The sequence below is a fragment of the Phasianus colchicus genome, chromosome Z (assembly GCF_987193195.1).
Source record: "Phasianus colchicus chromosome Z, bPhaCol1.hap1.1, whole genome shotgun sequence".
Lineage (NCBI taxonomy): Eukaryota > Metazoa > Chordata > Aves > Galliformes > Phasianidae > Phasianus > Phasianus colchicus.
The window spans coordinates 80,337,058-80,353,975 of record NC_143476.1 but is presented as its reverse complement, the minus strand read 5'-3'; the positions used below and the strand labels follow the sequence as shown (position 1 = coordinate 80,353,975).

Sequence of the window (16,918 nt, the reverse complement as noted above, 5' to 3'; positions counted from 1 at the left end):
AAAGTAGAGCAGATTTTTTTGCACTTGGTGCTTGTGATTTTTTTTTTGCCTACTATCACTTGCAGTCTAGGGCAAACTGCCTTCCCATTTTTTTCTTGTTACAATAACTGCTTCTGTAGTATGTTTCTTGAATACATTTCTGGAAAAATCTTTATTATGTAAATTTGATTTCCTCTCTCCCCAACATTAAACTGGTAAATGTTTTTATTTTTACTGGTTTCTTAAAGTGGAAGGTCATGTTATTTCTAACTAAAGGGCTTTAAGAAGGGGGAAGTTACAGTTTTGGAAGACTTCTGAGGTTTTTTGACTTCATGAGAGTGCAGCTGTCATCACCTAGAGCAGAGGTGAATTATAATGTGGATCTGCGTAGCATACTTAAATTAGATTGGATGCAGTGAATGAAATGTATCACTGGAAAGAAAACAGTTCTTCTGTGAAGGACTTTTTTTTATGTATATTTTTTTTAATAATGAAACTGCACATGCATAAAATGACAGTTGTATAAGGTTGGGAACAACCTGATATGTTGATATCAGTGTATTCCACTGACATTTTAAATTCTTCTCATTGTATTCCTACATTAGGTCCCATCTGTACCTCTTCAATCTAATGATTTTGGGTTTGATGATGACTATATTCCTGTGCAGCTGAAAGGTCTCAGAAAAGATTTCCCAGGCTGGAGAGTCTTTCCAGAAACCTGATTAATTTCCCACTTGCCTTGTTTGTACAGTGTAATAGGAGTTACTGTTCCCAGTGAAACTTCAGTGATATATATATATATTTTTCTCCTGACACTTTTGATACATAGTGGGTATGTGAGAGAAAGCACACTGTTCAGAATAGTTCTGATTATGTATTCTGTGTGCAGTCAGCATCACTTCTCCATCACTTCTCATATCACAGCTGCTCCTTCCTATAGTAGTTATTATGGAGTAAAATACTTAGGTCTGTTGATTTGTGTGCCTCATTAATGTGAATATGTCTAGTGTGATATCTGAAGTGTCCATTTTAGAAATCATGAATGAAATGAACAGGGCTTTAAATTTGTACATAGATTACAAGAGAGGCCTTTTATTGGGAATGTATAAGGCACTGCATCTATTTCGTTTATAAGTCAAACATGTCACTGTGACATAAGTGGCAAGTGGAGTTGAACTCATTCTTACTACATAAAGTTGCATGTGTGAACATTTTATTCAGGGAAGTAAAATTAAACAGTTGGATCTGTTTGGAAATTGTATAATCAATGAAAATTATATAAAGGAATATTATATAATTTAATAATATTAAGATGTTATAATAATGAAATAAGCAAGAGAGTTAGGCACAGCGAGACAAAGAGAATAAATAGGAGGCTTACCCATGTTGTGGGCTCGCTCAGGAAAGTCCAGTGGAGTGGATCTTCCAAAGAGAGAGAGATCCTTCCCCACTGGTAGTCAGCTCTTAAATGGGTCTAGGAGAGGTGGAGCCAGGCTCCACCCCTTCCTGCAGCACAGGTGAATTGCTTTCACCTGTGCTCCCAGGGCTGACTCATTGCTCGCCTCAGGTGACTAATCAGAGGTTCAGGCCCTGACTCAGCAGTTCCCATACAGAAATGTTCATTAGATTATTAATAACACTGAATTTGCCTAGGTGTTGCTTCTTTACATTCTTTAGAATAATAGGGTTTTGAATCTTCTCTTAAAGCAGAAGATCTCTTCAAATGGACACTTTGAAAACAAACCAGGACAACTAGAATAAGATATCTGCTGCATGTTGCAGTCAGCATCGCTTCTGCAACATCCTTCTTTTTAATTTTTTTTTCTGAAGGTGCTTTCTACAACCATATCATCGTATGTTTGAATTGCATGAAGGAGCATCATGATCCTTAAGGAGATGACAACTGGAAATTAGTTGTTGATAAAAATATGTAAACAAACTTTTTCAAACGTGAAGCAAAAAAGCCCACTCTTTCATTTAAGGAAACCTTAATTTTAGCAAAACAAATTTAACTTATCCATTAAGATGTACAGTTCCTGACTGGTGTTTTTATTGAAACTTTTATTTTCTGTTAGTTAATTATTCAGTTGGACTCTGAGAAGAGAATATCTCATGTAAAACTCCATTTTTTATACTGCTTTTTTGCGGGAATTATTCAATAACTTACATAAGTTTTAAAAGTCTCAGTAGTCCCATGTATAGACTAAAGCTTTAAAAAAGTACAGTCAATTAATACATCCTTAAGTTTTTTGATGTGACGATTCTGCATGCATTGAATCACAGTGATTTTTAGGTATACGAAGTATATACAGAGAACAGCATGCACATTATTAGAATTTTTGAACAGGAATATCTGGACTTTTTGACTTTAAACACTTAGAAGTAATTGGCCTGATCTTTTTCCAGTGATACTAGCCTGTGGCCAGGCACTAGACTTACTTTCAGACTTTCAGAAGTAAGTGCTTTTTGCTCTTTCCTTTCTTTTATTGTGTATACAGCCCAGGCTTATTTGTTTGTTTGTTTGTTTGTTTGTTTGTTTGTTTGTTTGTTTTAATGTTCTAAAGTATAAGTGCTCTTGGAATATATATATATTTTTTTTTCTAAAACTTTCTGGCTCATTTCTTTAAATCGATTTCAGAGTATTTTCTTCAACAATTTCTTTCTGTTACTGCACTTTACTTTCTTGTGCTGAGGGTTGCCTTCCTTTTTTTGAAAGTGTTTCTGAATCTAATGATTATGTATCTTATGTATGAGAGATCACCTGTGTTTTTGTCCTATTGTTAATAACAGTCCTCTTGCTGGAGTCTGTGCCTAAAGGAAGTTAAATTGGATTCAGAAGGTTCAGACCTAAAAATGAGTTTAGATCTGATTAATATGAACTTTGTCTTTACATGAAAACATTTCCATTTGTTTTAACATTCCTAGGTTGATTTTAATTTTGAGTAAAACTGAACATGTCTTTGCTCTTTCTTTTGGATTTTTTTGACATTTCTTGTCAATGCCATCTGATCTAGACAACTAAATTTTGGAGAGTTAACATTCTTTATTATTTGAGCACATTGTCGATCTAATCATGTATTCATGATTGAATCATGCTTGAAATCATAGTAGTAGATATTATAATTTCTGAATAGAGAATAAGTTTTTTGAAGGTAAATGAAAGAATGTTTAGTTGATGAAGTACTTTTGTTACTCCTCTGTTGTTAGCATTTCTACATAGGATGATTTGAACATTGCTGTGAAAGAGTTCTTGAAGTAGAGATTTAAAATAGAATTTTTGCTAAAAACTCCATTTTAATGAACTTTTAATTTGAGGATTACATGTGAGATTACCCTTTCCTCCAGGTATTTAGTAGCCCTATGCAGCTAATTTGGTAAATAAATGCATTTTGAAAGCTTCTTGGGCTATTTTAATTAAAATGATAAGTTTTTAATTTGTGCTATTTAAATTTCAACTTTCTACATTATTTTCATGCTTCAGAAGTCATATTTAACCAGTGAGCATATATGCACATATGAGCTGACTTGACAATAGTGCACATTTTACACTGATGGATATTAAATGCCATATTTCCAACTGTTGTTTGTGCAGGGCACAGTTTTCTTCTGAGAAATGAAGCTTATCCTAATTCTGTTGTCTTCAGATTATGTAACTTTTTGCTGTCATTTTCCATGCCCTTTTTACACGATGTACATTGTACATTAGCAAGATAATGAGAATTTGAAACTGAAACATAGCTGAAGTGTAAGAGTAAGAAATTATTACGCTGTAATTTTTAATAATATTTTATATATTTTGGTGCCATTTGAACTACTGTAGAAAAAAAAAAAAATGTTGGCTGATTTTTTTTTTTTTTTTTTGTATGTAGGTTTCTGCTTTGGGATTGGATCCCTCTGGTGCCCGTTTAATAACTGGTGGATATGACTACGATGTTAAATTTTGGGATTTTGCTGGAATGGATGCTTCCCTCCAAGCTTTTCGGTCACTCCAGCCTTGTGAATGGTATGAAAAGACTTCTTTTCTCATCTGCGAGAATGCTTATGTTAATCTGACAGAACACACAGAAACCTTGTAAAGTGACTTAAAAGATTGATGTTGCACTTCATGTGGTAAATGGAATGCAAACCAGGAACTTGCATATTTTTTCTCTTTAGAAAACTACAAGGGAATTGGCAGATTGAATTGTTAATAACATGTCAGCAAACAGATTGTGAGCCTCTCATAGACACAGGCTGATGTTCTTATTGTCAAAACAAATGGACTACACTTTTCATATGGACTTTCCTTTTATGAAACTAATGAGGAAGAGAAGAGTTAATGCAGTTTAACCATTGGTGAATAGCCTAAAGGAATAACAGAATTTCTGTTACTACTGCAACAGTATTTCTGTAGATGGGATGGGGACCTCATTTTTATTACCAAGTTTGTTTACTAATTTCAGAAAATTGGGATATAGATTTCCTTAAGAAGGCCATGTCTTCTGCACAGCTAACTTTCAAATAAGCAAGCATATATTAATAGCTCAGTTGTTTATAGCAAAATACTTTCTAATGTTATATGAATGAGGAACATTTTATAAGATGATTCGGTTCACTTAAAAGGGATAGAAATTTATTAGGCAGTAAGCAGCACTTGGAATGTCTGTTTTTAATCATTATTTTCTGAAAAGACTGAACCTGAATTTTTGTCTGTTTGGCAGATCAGAATTTTATTTTTATTACTCCAGGCACTGTATTTCGTGCAAATCAAGGAAGAATGTTTTTGGTGAATGACACTTGTAGTTTAAGTACACTGAAGTGTGACTTAAAGGTCTGAAAGCTTAAATATAATATTAAAAATTATATCTTGTGACTGCAGAGTTAACTGCTGTCAGGTATAGCAATTTCAATTATATTGTAATTGTTTTGTCATAATTTTGATTTTAAAATATACAAGTTACATATACCTTCTGTGTCATGTAATAAATATAAAGCTGGAACCCCAGCTCTGACTGGTAAAAAGATCTTAAAACAAGTAAATCTTATTTCATATATTGAGGTATGCCAGTGAGCGCTGTGAAGAGTCTTATATAACCTGTGCCTGGGTGTGTGTGTATTCTTATTTTATTTTTTCATTATAGAATTTATTGCAAGGGCTGTTAGCATTCACATACTTCAATTTCAAAGAATTCTGAGGAGTTCTGGTATGGAAGTGTTAGGTGTTAGCACAAGTGTAGTTTTGGGGCCATATATTGAATTTCATTTTGAGAATAAAAAGTCTGAAAACAATTCCATATTGTCCAGGATCAAGTTTATAGCATAATTTTTTGTATTACCTTTGATTTCTCCTCTGATTTAAGACAAATTTATTTTTTTAAAAAAGCCTGGGGGAAAAAAAAATAGCAGTTTAAAACCACCTCAATATTTAAGGTGCAAATATTTAAGGCAATTGTAAGACAGTGTTAAATGTGTAGAATTCAGTTGTCTCTGCGAATGTATAATCTGCATGTCCCAGCAAAAAATACTATGAAAATACTATGCAGATTTTGAAGCTTTAAACCTATATTTTTCAATGCTTAGTTCTATTAAAATTAATAGCTTCTGTAAGTTTTCCAACACTCTTGCTTTAATACTAATAAGAACCAATTTTTTTTCTTACGAATTGCCCCTGTAGAGTCTTGCTTTTGATCATGCTCCAGTAAACATCTGAAAAGTGGTAATTTCTGGGCTGTTCAAATACCTTGCTTATGGAACCTCTTTCTGGATGTAATTTTTGAAAGCCACATTGCACAGTTAGGTGTTTGTTTGCTTTTAGAGTTTGTGGCAATACTTTTTTTCTCAGACTAATTTTTTTTTTTAATTTGATTTGACTAGTGGGCTTATGTTTCCATTGTACTAAGCATTGTACAGTTAGGTATGGTTTCTTGTTAGATGAACGTTAAGTGTAAATCTAAGATGAAAACAAAGTTTGTTGAAACGTAATTATGTAGCTGTGTTCTACAATTATCGGTTGTCTGCAGAGAATATTTTAGATGTTGTTTCTCTTGTGAATTTCTTTTTAAATTTTTCAGTGTTTCAGCTTAATACAGTTGGCCTTCTTTTCTCTCGTGGTTACAGGTATCCACTCTTTCTCTTTACAATCAGGATGCTTTTTCAGACATTGCCTTTGATTTGTTTCAAAAATTCTCAGACTCGAGTGTCTTATTTTTACAAAAAATTGGAGTTTGTAATACTTTGGCCAAACTGGCTTCCAGTTTGTATTACATAATAAGGTGCTTCAGGCAGTTCTTGGCTTTTGAATCATAACGTTACCAGTTTTGTCATACATTTTTTGAATGAGAATCTTATACTTACATTACTATAGTCAATGCAGAATTTCTAAAACATGCATTGTAAGTTTTTTGGTGTGTTGTATATTATCTTAGTTCAAGGAGAAGTTCAGTAAATAATAGTTCCTGCTGAGTCAGCCTTTAATTCAATACTAAGACACAAACTAAATTTAGTTGCAAATTGTTTGCTGTTTTGTCTACCATCTGGGTGTTAATTTTACTGATGTGAAATTTTAGGTTAAAAAGTTCTTTCCATAAAGTTACTAGGATTTGAATGCACATGGTTTATGTTCTTCACCAGAAGAAAGACACAAAAATATTATTTCGTAATGTACTGGAATAACATTTTTTGTGTTGCTTTGTTTATTGAGCATGCTTTGGATGCCATGAGAATCCAAATAGAGTTATGAATGCATTCTGATATCTATTTTCAAACTAACTTAACTTCAGGGTAAGTATTAATAAAACGTAATGTAATTGTACGCTTTTTGTTAATGTGCCAGGATACACTAGTTTGTCTATTTGGCCATCCTTGCAATGGTGTATAGCCTAGCAGGGAGACCAGGAGGTATCTGCTTTGAATATGTTAATGCAGTGAGCTTTCTACATAAAGAATAATGCTGAGAAATGATGTTGATGCTATCACTGAGACTGGAAAGGGGTTTCTGTTTTGTGAGCTATCTTCTGACTTTAATTTAATTGCTTTTGTCATCCTTATATTATTCCATGATTTCTCCCCCAAGCTTTTTCAATCAAGGTAGGATGTATGTAAAAAAAACCAAACTCATACAGCAGATTTGTACAGCAAATGAATAATCACTTAAGGTAAAGTAAATTAGGCAAATCATTCTCCACTGTCATGTCTCCAGGTTCAGTGGTATATTTTATTTTATCTGAATTTTTCATGAAATTGTAGCTTTGAACCAGAAAAGGGTGAGAGAATGATGATATGTTACTAATTTCCTGATATATAATATATAATGGAGTTCTGTGTGGGTCTCCAACATCCTTTTGTAATACTTTGAGGATTACTGTAAATCCAGGTATTGCTTTTGAGCAAGTGAAAAAGAATTTTCAGGCCTGAAGAGCTGCATATGATATATACTGGAGTTATAAAGTGTACTTCAAGTAAATATGTTTGCCAGAGATGACATTTTAGGTGCCAATTTTGTAAATATTTTTGTTTGATATGCTCTTTGGTTGAATAAGAAAGTTGGACACATGGGAATAAAAAGTTTTAATCCATTAATCTCAGATTTCTTTTTGATATAGGAATATATATGGGTCTATTTCTGCCATGTATTTTCTCACTATTGACAGTTCTGTGTTAATACTGGCCTACAGGAACTGAATGTAATTGAAACCTTTTCTTTTTTTCTCCTTTTTTTTTTCTTTCAGTCACCAAATAAAATCTTTACAATATAGTAGCACGGGAGATGTCATTCTGGTTGTCTCTGGTAACTCTCAGGCAAAAGTTCTTGACAGAGATGGTTTCCCAGTAATGGAATGCATAAAAGGAGACCAATATATCGTGGATATGACAAATACCAAGGTAAGTAAAGTCTCTCTTTTTGCATTCAATTTGTTTTGTAATGAGAAACTTCATGAAGTTAATGAACAAGTGTGCAAAGCCCTGGTGCTGGGATGGATAGTCGTGTATAGTGATACCGACTAGGAACTAAGTAGCTTAGCAGGGAACTCAGCTGACAATGGATGTTGGGCTGAATATGAGCTTATGATTTCATTTTGTTGTAAATGAGACAAACTGTAAACTGGGCTACAATAAGAGATGTGACCAGCAGATAAAAGATAGTTACTATCTCCTTCTAATCATGCTCCTTGTTTCACGTCTGAAATTCTGGGATTAATTTTGGGCCCTTCAGTTCAAGGTGGATTTGGAGAAACTGGAAGAAGTCCAGGAGAAGAAAACCAGACATCTAAAGCATTTGTGCTGTGAAGGGATCTGTACCCTTTTAGTCTGATGCAGAATACAGGGCAGCATGATAGTAGACCACAAGGATTAGGAAAAAGTTTAAACAATGGTGTAGCCAAATGCTTTTGAAACCAGAGCGGTATTAAACTAGAGGTCTCTTGGTATTTGTTGCTACAGAAGCTTTTCAGTAGGGTGGTCGTGCAATGGGTTATCCATGGAATCTGCAGAACTTCAGTCCATGGAGGTTTTCAAGACCCATCTAGACCAAGCTGGCCTGCTCTAATCTTGACTATTATCTGTTTCTGGGTGAGAGGCTGGCTTAGATGAATTCCAGAGATTTCTTCCAACTAGTATATCTATGATGCTATGACAAATTCATCTCTTCATTCTCTGAGTCTTGTAAAAAATAATGAGCAGCAATGTGCACGTTTTTAGTAGTAGTTAAAAAATGCAAGTGGAGAACAGCAGATTCATAGTTCTGAAATATTTTTATGACTGTTGTTGGGCTTTGAGCACTTTGCATCCTTACATCTGCAAACTATGTGAGACAAGGATTCTGTTTACATTGGTTATTTAAATTCAGGTCAGTTTTATAAATAGCTTAAGAGCCTGAAAAAGTAGTATCTACTGCTCAAGCTGATGACAAAATTGATTTATATATTGCTTGTAAAGCATAGTGCCAAATAACTAGGATAAATACTGTTTTACCTGAGGCTATTCTTGTCTGATCACTATTTCTTTTGGCAAGTGATACAAATATAAAACCACCAAATGCTAACATCTGCTTTAGTCCTTGTTTACTTAAAAATTATTACAGGTTTTCTTTATTTTCTTTCTCTTGTAAACTTCTGTAATTCCAGTGTATTGTGATACAACAGTCAAAATGCTAAAATATTTTTTTATTGCTCCATTAACTATTAAGTATTTCTCTCCATGTTTATGCTTAAAGCACAAACTGAAATAATCCTAGTAGAGGAAGAGTAGTTTTTAGAGTTCTCTGTGAATGTTTCTTTGTAGGTGACATTGTGATAATGGAATTATCATTTGATCGTTTGATTCTTTTTTTTTTTTTTTTTTTTTTTTTAATTTCAAAGGTGATAGGGCTATCTACTCAATTTGCAGCATAAAATCTTTTATGAATAACTTGCCTAAATTAAGTCCATCTTGATGGTAGAATTCTGTTTCTTAAGTTCTTTCCAACACAGTCTTTGGGTACTGCAGTTTGGCATTGAATATGTGTATTCTGTCATTCCTGATAACTCTTGTCATTCCTCTTATTTTTTTTATGTAGTTTGGAACAATTTTTTTATGTAGTTTGGAACAATCTGTGCAATAGCGTGTTAGTGCATGTTGTTTTGTCCTTACTCTGCCTGCATTACAATTTTGCCAAGTTAAAAAGTAGAAATATGATTCCTTGCCTTATTCTGAGGGGAAAAAATATGAATAGGAGAATATCTGGGGTTTTATATTTTGAAAATGAAAACATGAAGAATTAAATGGATCACAATCCATAAAATTTGTCAAATCATTGTAATTTCAGTCAGTCATTCTTCAGGAGGTTCTGATTCTGCCCTCAGTTTTTACCATAGTTCGCCTTAATGGATTGGAGTAAAATTTACAAAAACTTTTAAGACTTGTTATAGCAGCTTTTAAGAATACCTTTATATATTTCTTTCATTTCCTTAGGGTCATACAGCAATGCTTAATTCAGGCTGTTGGCATCCAAAAATAAAGGAAGAATTTTTGACATGTTCTAATGATGGGTGAGTATTGAAGCATATCTTTGACAATTTTGTTTTGGGATGTTTTTTGTTGTTTTTTTTTTTTTTTTTTTTTTAACTTTTTAGGATTTGCATTTTAATGTTGTGCCCAGTTGACTTTAAAACTCTTCTTTTTAAATCTTGATCAAGTGCTCAAGACAACCTTCAGTAAGCTCTAGAAGCAAAAATTTGTAATTGTTTAGGCTGTAGGCAATATATTTTGTGTGTATTGTTTTAGTTTTGTGACTTAAAATAATTTCTGGTATTTCGTGAAAGAATTTGATTAAAGTTGGTTTTACAAAAATGCTTGAACAAAATTTAATTCTCACTTAAATGTCCTGGAGTTTTCCTTAAGAGTAGTTCTTGTGTATAGACTCATATGAATGAATTTTCGGGGGAAGATAGGAGTATTTCAGTTGGAAGTTGGAAATTTCATGTTAATTGTAACTGAATATTGATTAATCTTATTTGACAAGTATCAGAGAGACTGGTAAAAATGATTTTATGGTCTCATTCTTGATGTTTGTGCTAAGAATCAAACTAAACAATGTCTCTGAGGCAATTTCATTTATCAGGAAGGTTACTGCAGCTGTCAGTAGCAAGTTGATGAATGGTTTTTGGACTGACATTCTAGCTATGCAGTCTTCTTTGCTCCAGAGTAACAATAAGTTGGAAGACTGAACTGCTTTTTGATGTATTCTTTATCAGTAGTAGACCTAAAACTCCAATTATCAATTACTTTGACTTTTCCTGTTCCCTAAGGGGACCAGTTTAACAGCTTAACTCACAAATACATGAATAAATGATTCCAAAACAAAAATTCAGAGTTTCCACTCAAACTTTACTGGGAGTAAAAAATAAAATAAAAAAAAAAGTAAATATCTATAATGTGTTTCATGGAGTGATTTAATCATAAAAATACGTACAAATTGAATCATAGAGTTGCTCTGGTTGGAAAAGACCTTAAAGATCATTGAGTCCAACACAATCTAACCATACTACCCTGACTAGCAACTCTCTACTAAATCATGTCCCTGAGCAAATGTGCTTTAAACACATCCAGGGATGGTGACTCAACCACCTCCCCGGGGGGCCTATTCCAGTGCTTAACAACCCTTTCTGTAACGAAGTTTTTCATGATACCCAACCTAAACTTATCCTGGCACAACTTAAGGCTGTCTTCTCTTGTCCTGTCACCATTGACAAGACACCAACCCCGCTCTCACTGTAAGCACCTTTCAGTATTTGAAAAGAGCAATAAGGTCTCCACTCAGCCTCCTTTTCCCCAGACTAAATAGCCGCAGTTCCTGCAGTATCGCTTGTAAGTGGTTTCAATAATAGAAATACTGATTTTGTGTTAGAATATTTTAAAATGGCTTTTTTTGTTTGTTTGTTTGTTTGTTTGTTTTAAATGTAGAGAGAGTAGTACAGCTTCATTAGTTTGAATGCTTTCTGAATGGTGAAAAATATATTAAGACATTATACATTTTCAAGATCGTCTAATTTTGTCCTACGTAAATAACTGCATAACTAATGTATAAAATATGAATTCTCCACATCTCTAATACTTAAATTGCTGTGAATTGAAATGCTCTGGTCAAGTAAATAAAAATCTGCGTACACCAATACCATAAATGGATACATAACTGCATTTTCAGAGGCACATACATAGCTGACATTACAGAATTATTTTAAACCTTTTTCATTCTGTTTTTTTTTACTGGTGATCACTATTTCTAGGATTTTGATGTGTTGTATGAAAAGTAACTATTTAGATTGATAATTTTCAACACAGGACTTACATTTTAAAGACAGTATTTAATGTGTGAAATTCCGTAACAACAAGTTGTGATCTTCAGAATGTACTACATAATTAAGACTGGAACTAGACACAAATAATAAAGAAGTCTGATTAGAGATGATCACTGAATTACTGCAATGTTTCATGAGCTTGAAAAAGTTTAATACTTAATACAAAGAAATATAGTAAACTGTTAATTTCATTAATTATGTTTTGTATATGTTTGTTAATGAATAACGCCACTTAAAATGTAAGTTCCATTAGTAAATGGCAATAGTTGTTGATATTATACAGCAACTGAATTTCTGGCTTGTTTTTGGTGGTGAGTTTTGTTATTGCTTTTACAATGATCAAGTAGAAGTGAGGATAGTGTCTAGTGATTTACTCAGTGAGGAGGAATATCTGCTGTAAGATTTGTTTATTGTAGTAATTTAGGAGAGCATTTTTCTTAGCAAGGTAGGATTAGAATACTTTCACACCTGTGAAATTTAAAGAAAAAAATGAGCAGTGCAAGAGATGCAATTATGGGCTGTTATTGATCTGGACTGGAAGGACAAAGATTTTTCTGAATTTCAGGTGAAAGCAATATATAAACTGGATTTTTGTAAAATATTACAGAAAACTAGAATGTTGTATTTTATGCTGATTATTATGTATCTTGCATAAAACTTGGTAATGGATGTGATTAATAGTTATATCTTTCTATTCTCTTGCATTTTTTCCACTATTTACACTCAACTCTTCTGTGGTGAGGAAATGTGTTTCCTTGATTTGTAGTACTGTTTTTTGTTGTTGTTGTTTGTTTGTTTTTAAGTGAATAGGTTAGCACTTAATGTAATATTTGCAAAAATAGAGAAGAGTCTCTGTGAAAACTTGTTTTATGCTGAGGGTAAAAAAAAAAAAAAAAAAAAAAGCAACTAGGAGATTAAACTGGAAAAGCAATAAGCATTCTCTTGTAACATCCCTTGTACAACAGTTGTGGATAATGAAGGGAATAAACCACTATGGTCAGCACTGTTCTTGCTATCAAAGACTAAACAGTGAGTTAGCTGAATCCATGTTTAGATGTAGGTAGATGTTTAACCTTCTAAATTGACAGTAATTTCAGGAAAAATGATGTGTGTATTCTTTTGAAATATCATGATGTTTCTGCAGTGACTTTATATCTGGAATTGGTGGAGTTTTAATATGAATAGATTAACTGTTTGTAAAGTCATCAGTCACTGAGGTAGAACCCAGTACATCTTTGTGTGGCTTTTGTACATAGAGGTTTCAGGTAAGAATGTTTCATCTAGACACTTTAAGTATAGATATTTTATATACATATTTTTTTTTCCTTTTAACATGAACTTGCTAAAGCTGAAATTGTTACTTGGAGACAGCAGTTATATATGCTTGTCTGGTTTGATTTCAGGTGATTAAGCATGTTGTGGTATGCTGAACTAAAAAGTAATTTCAGAGGAGGCTCTTAGGATTGCTATCGTAAAAGAAATGTTTTGAAAGATGGTCTGTCTCTGATTTATTCATGACATTTAGAATGGTTTTATTTTTTTTCTAAACAAATCCCGTGAGTAAGTCTTGATGATAGTTTATTCTAATTTGTTGTTATTAGGCTATTTAAATTTTTTTAAAATCTTCAGACTGTAGATATATGGGTTACCAGCAGGGAGTCTCAGTGTGTTTTGTATGACTTGTTCAAGGGCACAGTGTTTAACTCAGAAAAGAGTACATAAGAAAAAAGAAAGTTCCTTCTGACATGTATATATGATAAACAGCAACTGGTCAGCTTACACAGTGGAATGAGTCAGATTGTGGACCTGAGAATTATAAAATAATTCCGAAAACTTCTCGTATTAACCTGTGAAAGCTTGTCTGCTACTGTGATTTTTTAGTGAATATGTGTAACTTAGAGCAGTTCAGTTCATAGAATCATAGAATCCTTAGAGTTGGAATGGATCTTTAAAGTCCAACTTCCCTACCACAAACAGGGACATGTACATCTAGATCAGGAAGCCGAGGGCTGATCCAGCCTCACCATGATGTCTCCAGGGACGGGGTATCTGCCACATCTCTGGGCAAACTGTTCAGTGCCTAACCACCCTTACTGCAAAAGGCTTTTTTCTTATATCTAATCTAAATCTACCTTCTGTAAGTGTGAAACAGTTTCCACTTGCTCTGTCATAACAGACCCTGCTAAGGAGTCTGTCTCATTCTTTCTGTAGCTCTCCTTTAGATATTGAAAGGTCACTATCAGGTCACCTTCTCTTCTCCAAACTGAAGAACGTCTCTCAGCTTCTCCTTGTAGGAGAGGTTGAAAAGCTCTGTCAACCTCTCCTTGTAGGAGAGGTATTCCATTCCATTTGGACACACTCCAACAGGTTCACATCTTTCTTCTACTGAGGACTCCACATCTGAATGCAGTACTCCGGATGAGGCCTCAGCTGTGCAGAATAGTGGGCCTCCCTCAACCTGTTGGCCATACTTCTTTAGATGCATCTCAGGGTATGGTTGGTTTTCTGGGCTGCAGGGTACATTGCTGGCTCATGTCCAGCTTCCCATCCACCAGTACCCCCAGGTATTGTTCTGTAGGGCTGCTCTCAATCCTTTCATCCCCCAGCTTGTATTGGTAGTGGGAGTTGCACCCAGTTGCAAGACCTGGCATTTGTATCGATTGAACCTCATGAGGTTCTCCTGGGCTCACTGCTTGAGCCTATCTAGGTAGATCCCTCTGGTGTGTTGATGCACTCCAGAGCTTGGTGTCAACAGGAGACTTGCTGAGTGTGCACTCAATTTCATTGTCAGTGTCATTGATGAAGATAGCAAGAGTATCAATCCTAGCACTCACCCCTGGCGGACCTCACTCCTTACTGATCACCCTCCAGATGTTGAACCATTGACCACCACGCTCTGGACTCGATCCTGCAGGCAGTTCTTTGTCCATTAAACAATCCACCCATCAAATCCATATCTTTCCAATTTGAAGAGAAGGATCTTGTGAGATACTGTGTCAAAGGCCTTACTGAAATCCAGATAGATGACATCAGTGGCTCTTACCTTCCACTGATACAGTGACATCATCATAAAAGGCCACCAGGTTCATCAAGCAGGATTTGCTCTTGGTGACACCATGCTGGTTTTCGTGTATCACCCCACTGCCTTCCAAATGCCTTAGCATAGCTTCAAGAATGCTCCATGATCTTTTGAGGCAGAGAGGTTGAACTGACAGGTCAGTAGTTCCCAGGATCATCCTTTTTACCCTTCTGAAGTATGGGTGCGATGTTGCCTTTTTCCAGTCACCGAGGTCTTTACCTGATTGCCACAACTTTTCAAATATCATAGAGAATGGCTGGGCTCCCCAGTACAAAAAAGACAGGGATCTCCTGGAGAGAGTCCAGCGAGAGCCACAAAGATGATAAAGTGCCTGGAGCATCTCTCTTATGAGGAAAGGCCGAGTGACCTGGGTCTGTTCAGCTGTGAGAAAAGAAGACTCAGAAGGGATCTGATTAACTTCTATAAATATCTTAAGTATGGGAATCAAAGGGACATGTCCAACCTCTTTTCAGCAGTCGGTGGGGACAGGTTATGGGGAAACGGCCATAAACTGAAGCATAGGAAGTTCCGCACCAGGATGCGAAGGAACTTCTTCACAGCCTGCTGTAGGGGGCCTGCTTTGCAGGGGATTGAACTTGATGATCTCTAGAGGTCCCAGCCCCTATAATTCTGATTCACTCAGGACTCTGGGATGCATCTTGTCTGGACTCATAGACTTGTGAATGTTTGGGTTCCTCAGGTAGTCACGAGCCTGATTTTTGCTTTCAGTGGGAGAGATATTGCTTTCCCAGTCCTCTCTTACCGGGCCAAACATTTGAGGTCTCTGTGAGGAGCAGTTATTAGAGAAGACCAAGGCAAAAATGTTAACTATGTACATTTGCCTTCTTCTTTTCAGTTGTTACTAGCTTGCCTGCGTCACTAGGGGTGGTGTGCCCTGCAAAACTTTCCTTTCCTGGTTGAGTTCATTTTATTTTTCTCAAAAGTATTCCAGACAATGGCTTGTGTAAAAAGTATAATAATAACCTTTTTTAAAAAAGTAAAAATCTGGCCTTATTTTTATACAAATATTTTCATTATTCTTGAGTTAGAGATGGACATCAGTTTCATTGTACTTTTGCAAATTTTTCAGTTTGTTAGCTTGTTAGTTACAGAAGGAAATAAAAAAAACAGTTCTATAACTAATGTTATTTATGGCTGAATAAAAGTAATTAACCTAGAAATTTAGCTAAGTACTTTTAATACTAGTGTATTTATTAACTAGAATAAGTCTTGTGCACATATACACAGATCTGTGTAGTGTTGTTTCCTGATATTTTAACTGATTAGAACAAAACTGTATCATAAGAGAAAGCAGGTATAGAATCTCAGTTGTCTTGTTCATGAGACTGCTGTAACTTGTCTTTAAAAGCTTGCCTTGCAGAAATCATTACTAACTTTAACCCTGTCTGTAAACTTAATGTAGCCTTTCACCGTTTTTAAAGCATACATCCAAAGCTCTTTTTCGTAGTGCTATTGACCTAATTTAAAATGCATTCTTTTGCAAGCTTTCATTCATCTTTTCATTTATGGTTGTGTGGTACCTAGAATTTATATTTTAAAAGATTCTGAATACCTGTCACCTGCTTTTAAGTGCATGTACATATTGCTGTTCCAGGTAAGGCTGAACAAAGCTTTTGAATAAATGTTTTTAGTACTTTCTGCATCAGTGTGTTATATATTGTCTGCTTAATAAAGTGTATTCAACACACTCCTTGCACTTATCATTGTGTTTTTACCATTTTATTCAGGCTTATTTGGAGTTTCAGTTAAGACAAGGTATGTCACGTTTACAGAACTGCACTGAAGTTTATAGTAACACTGATGTCAACATTAATACATTGTGCGAAAGAAAATTTTGAAAATGGTAAAAGCTTAATATCACTCTGTGGAGATATACCTGAGCAGTGTGCATTAAAAAAAATATCCTGTGTTTTAGACAAAACTAACATCTTGTTTATATCAGTCCAAAATATAAGTTGACTTCTATGTTAAAACAACAAAGGAAGAGGAAATGGATAATATTGTTTTTATTATTTGGATTTTTTCT

The 16,918-nt window shown here is 34.5% G+C and overlaps 1 protein-coding gene across 1 annotated transcript in view; it reads left to right on the top strand.

The window, feature by feature from the left end:
* WDR70 (WD repeat domain 70) overlaps nucleotides 1-16,918 on the top strand; it is a 138,865-nt gene that overhangs the window by 38,691 nt on the left and 83,256 nt on the right. The window contains exons 7-9 of the mRNA XM_031594528.2: nucleotides 3,849-3,982; nucleotides 7,686-7,839; nucleotides 9,907-9,983. Coding sequence (XP_031450388.2) covers nucleotides 3,849-3,982; nucleotides 7,686-7,839; nucleotides 9,907-9,983 — 365 coding nt within the window. The remainder of the gene's footprint in view (nucleotides 1-3,848; nucleotides 3,983-7,685; nucleotides 7,840-9,906; nucleotides 9,984-16,918) is intronic.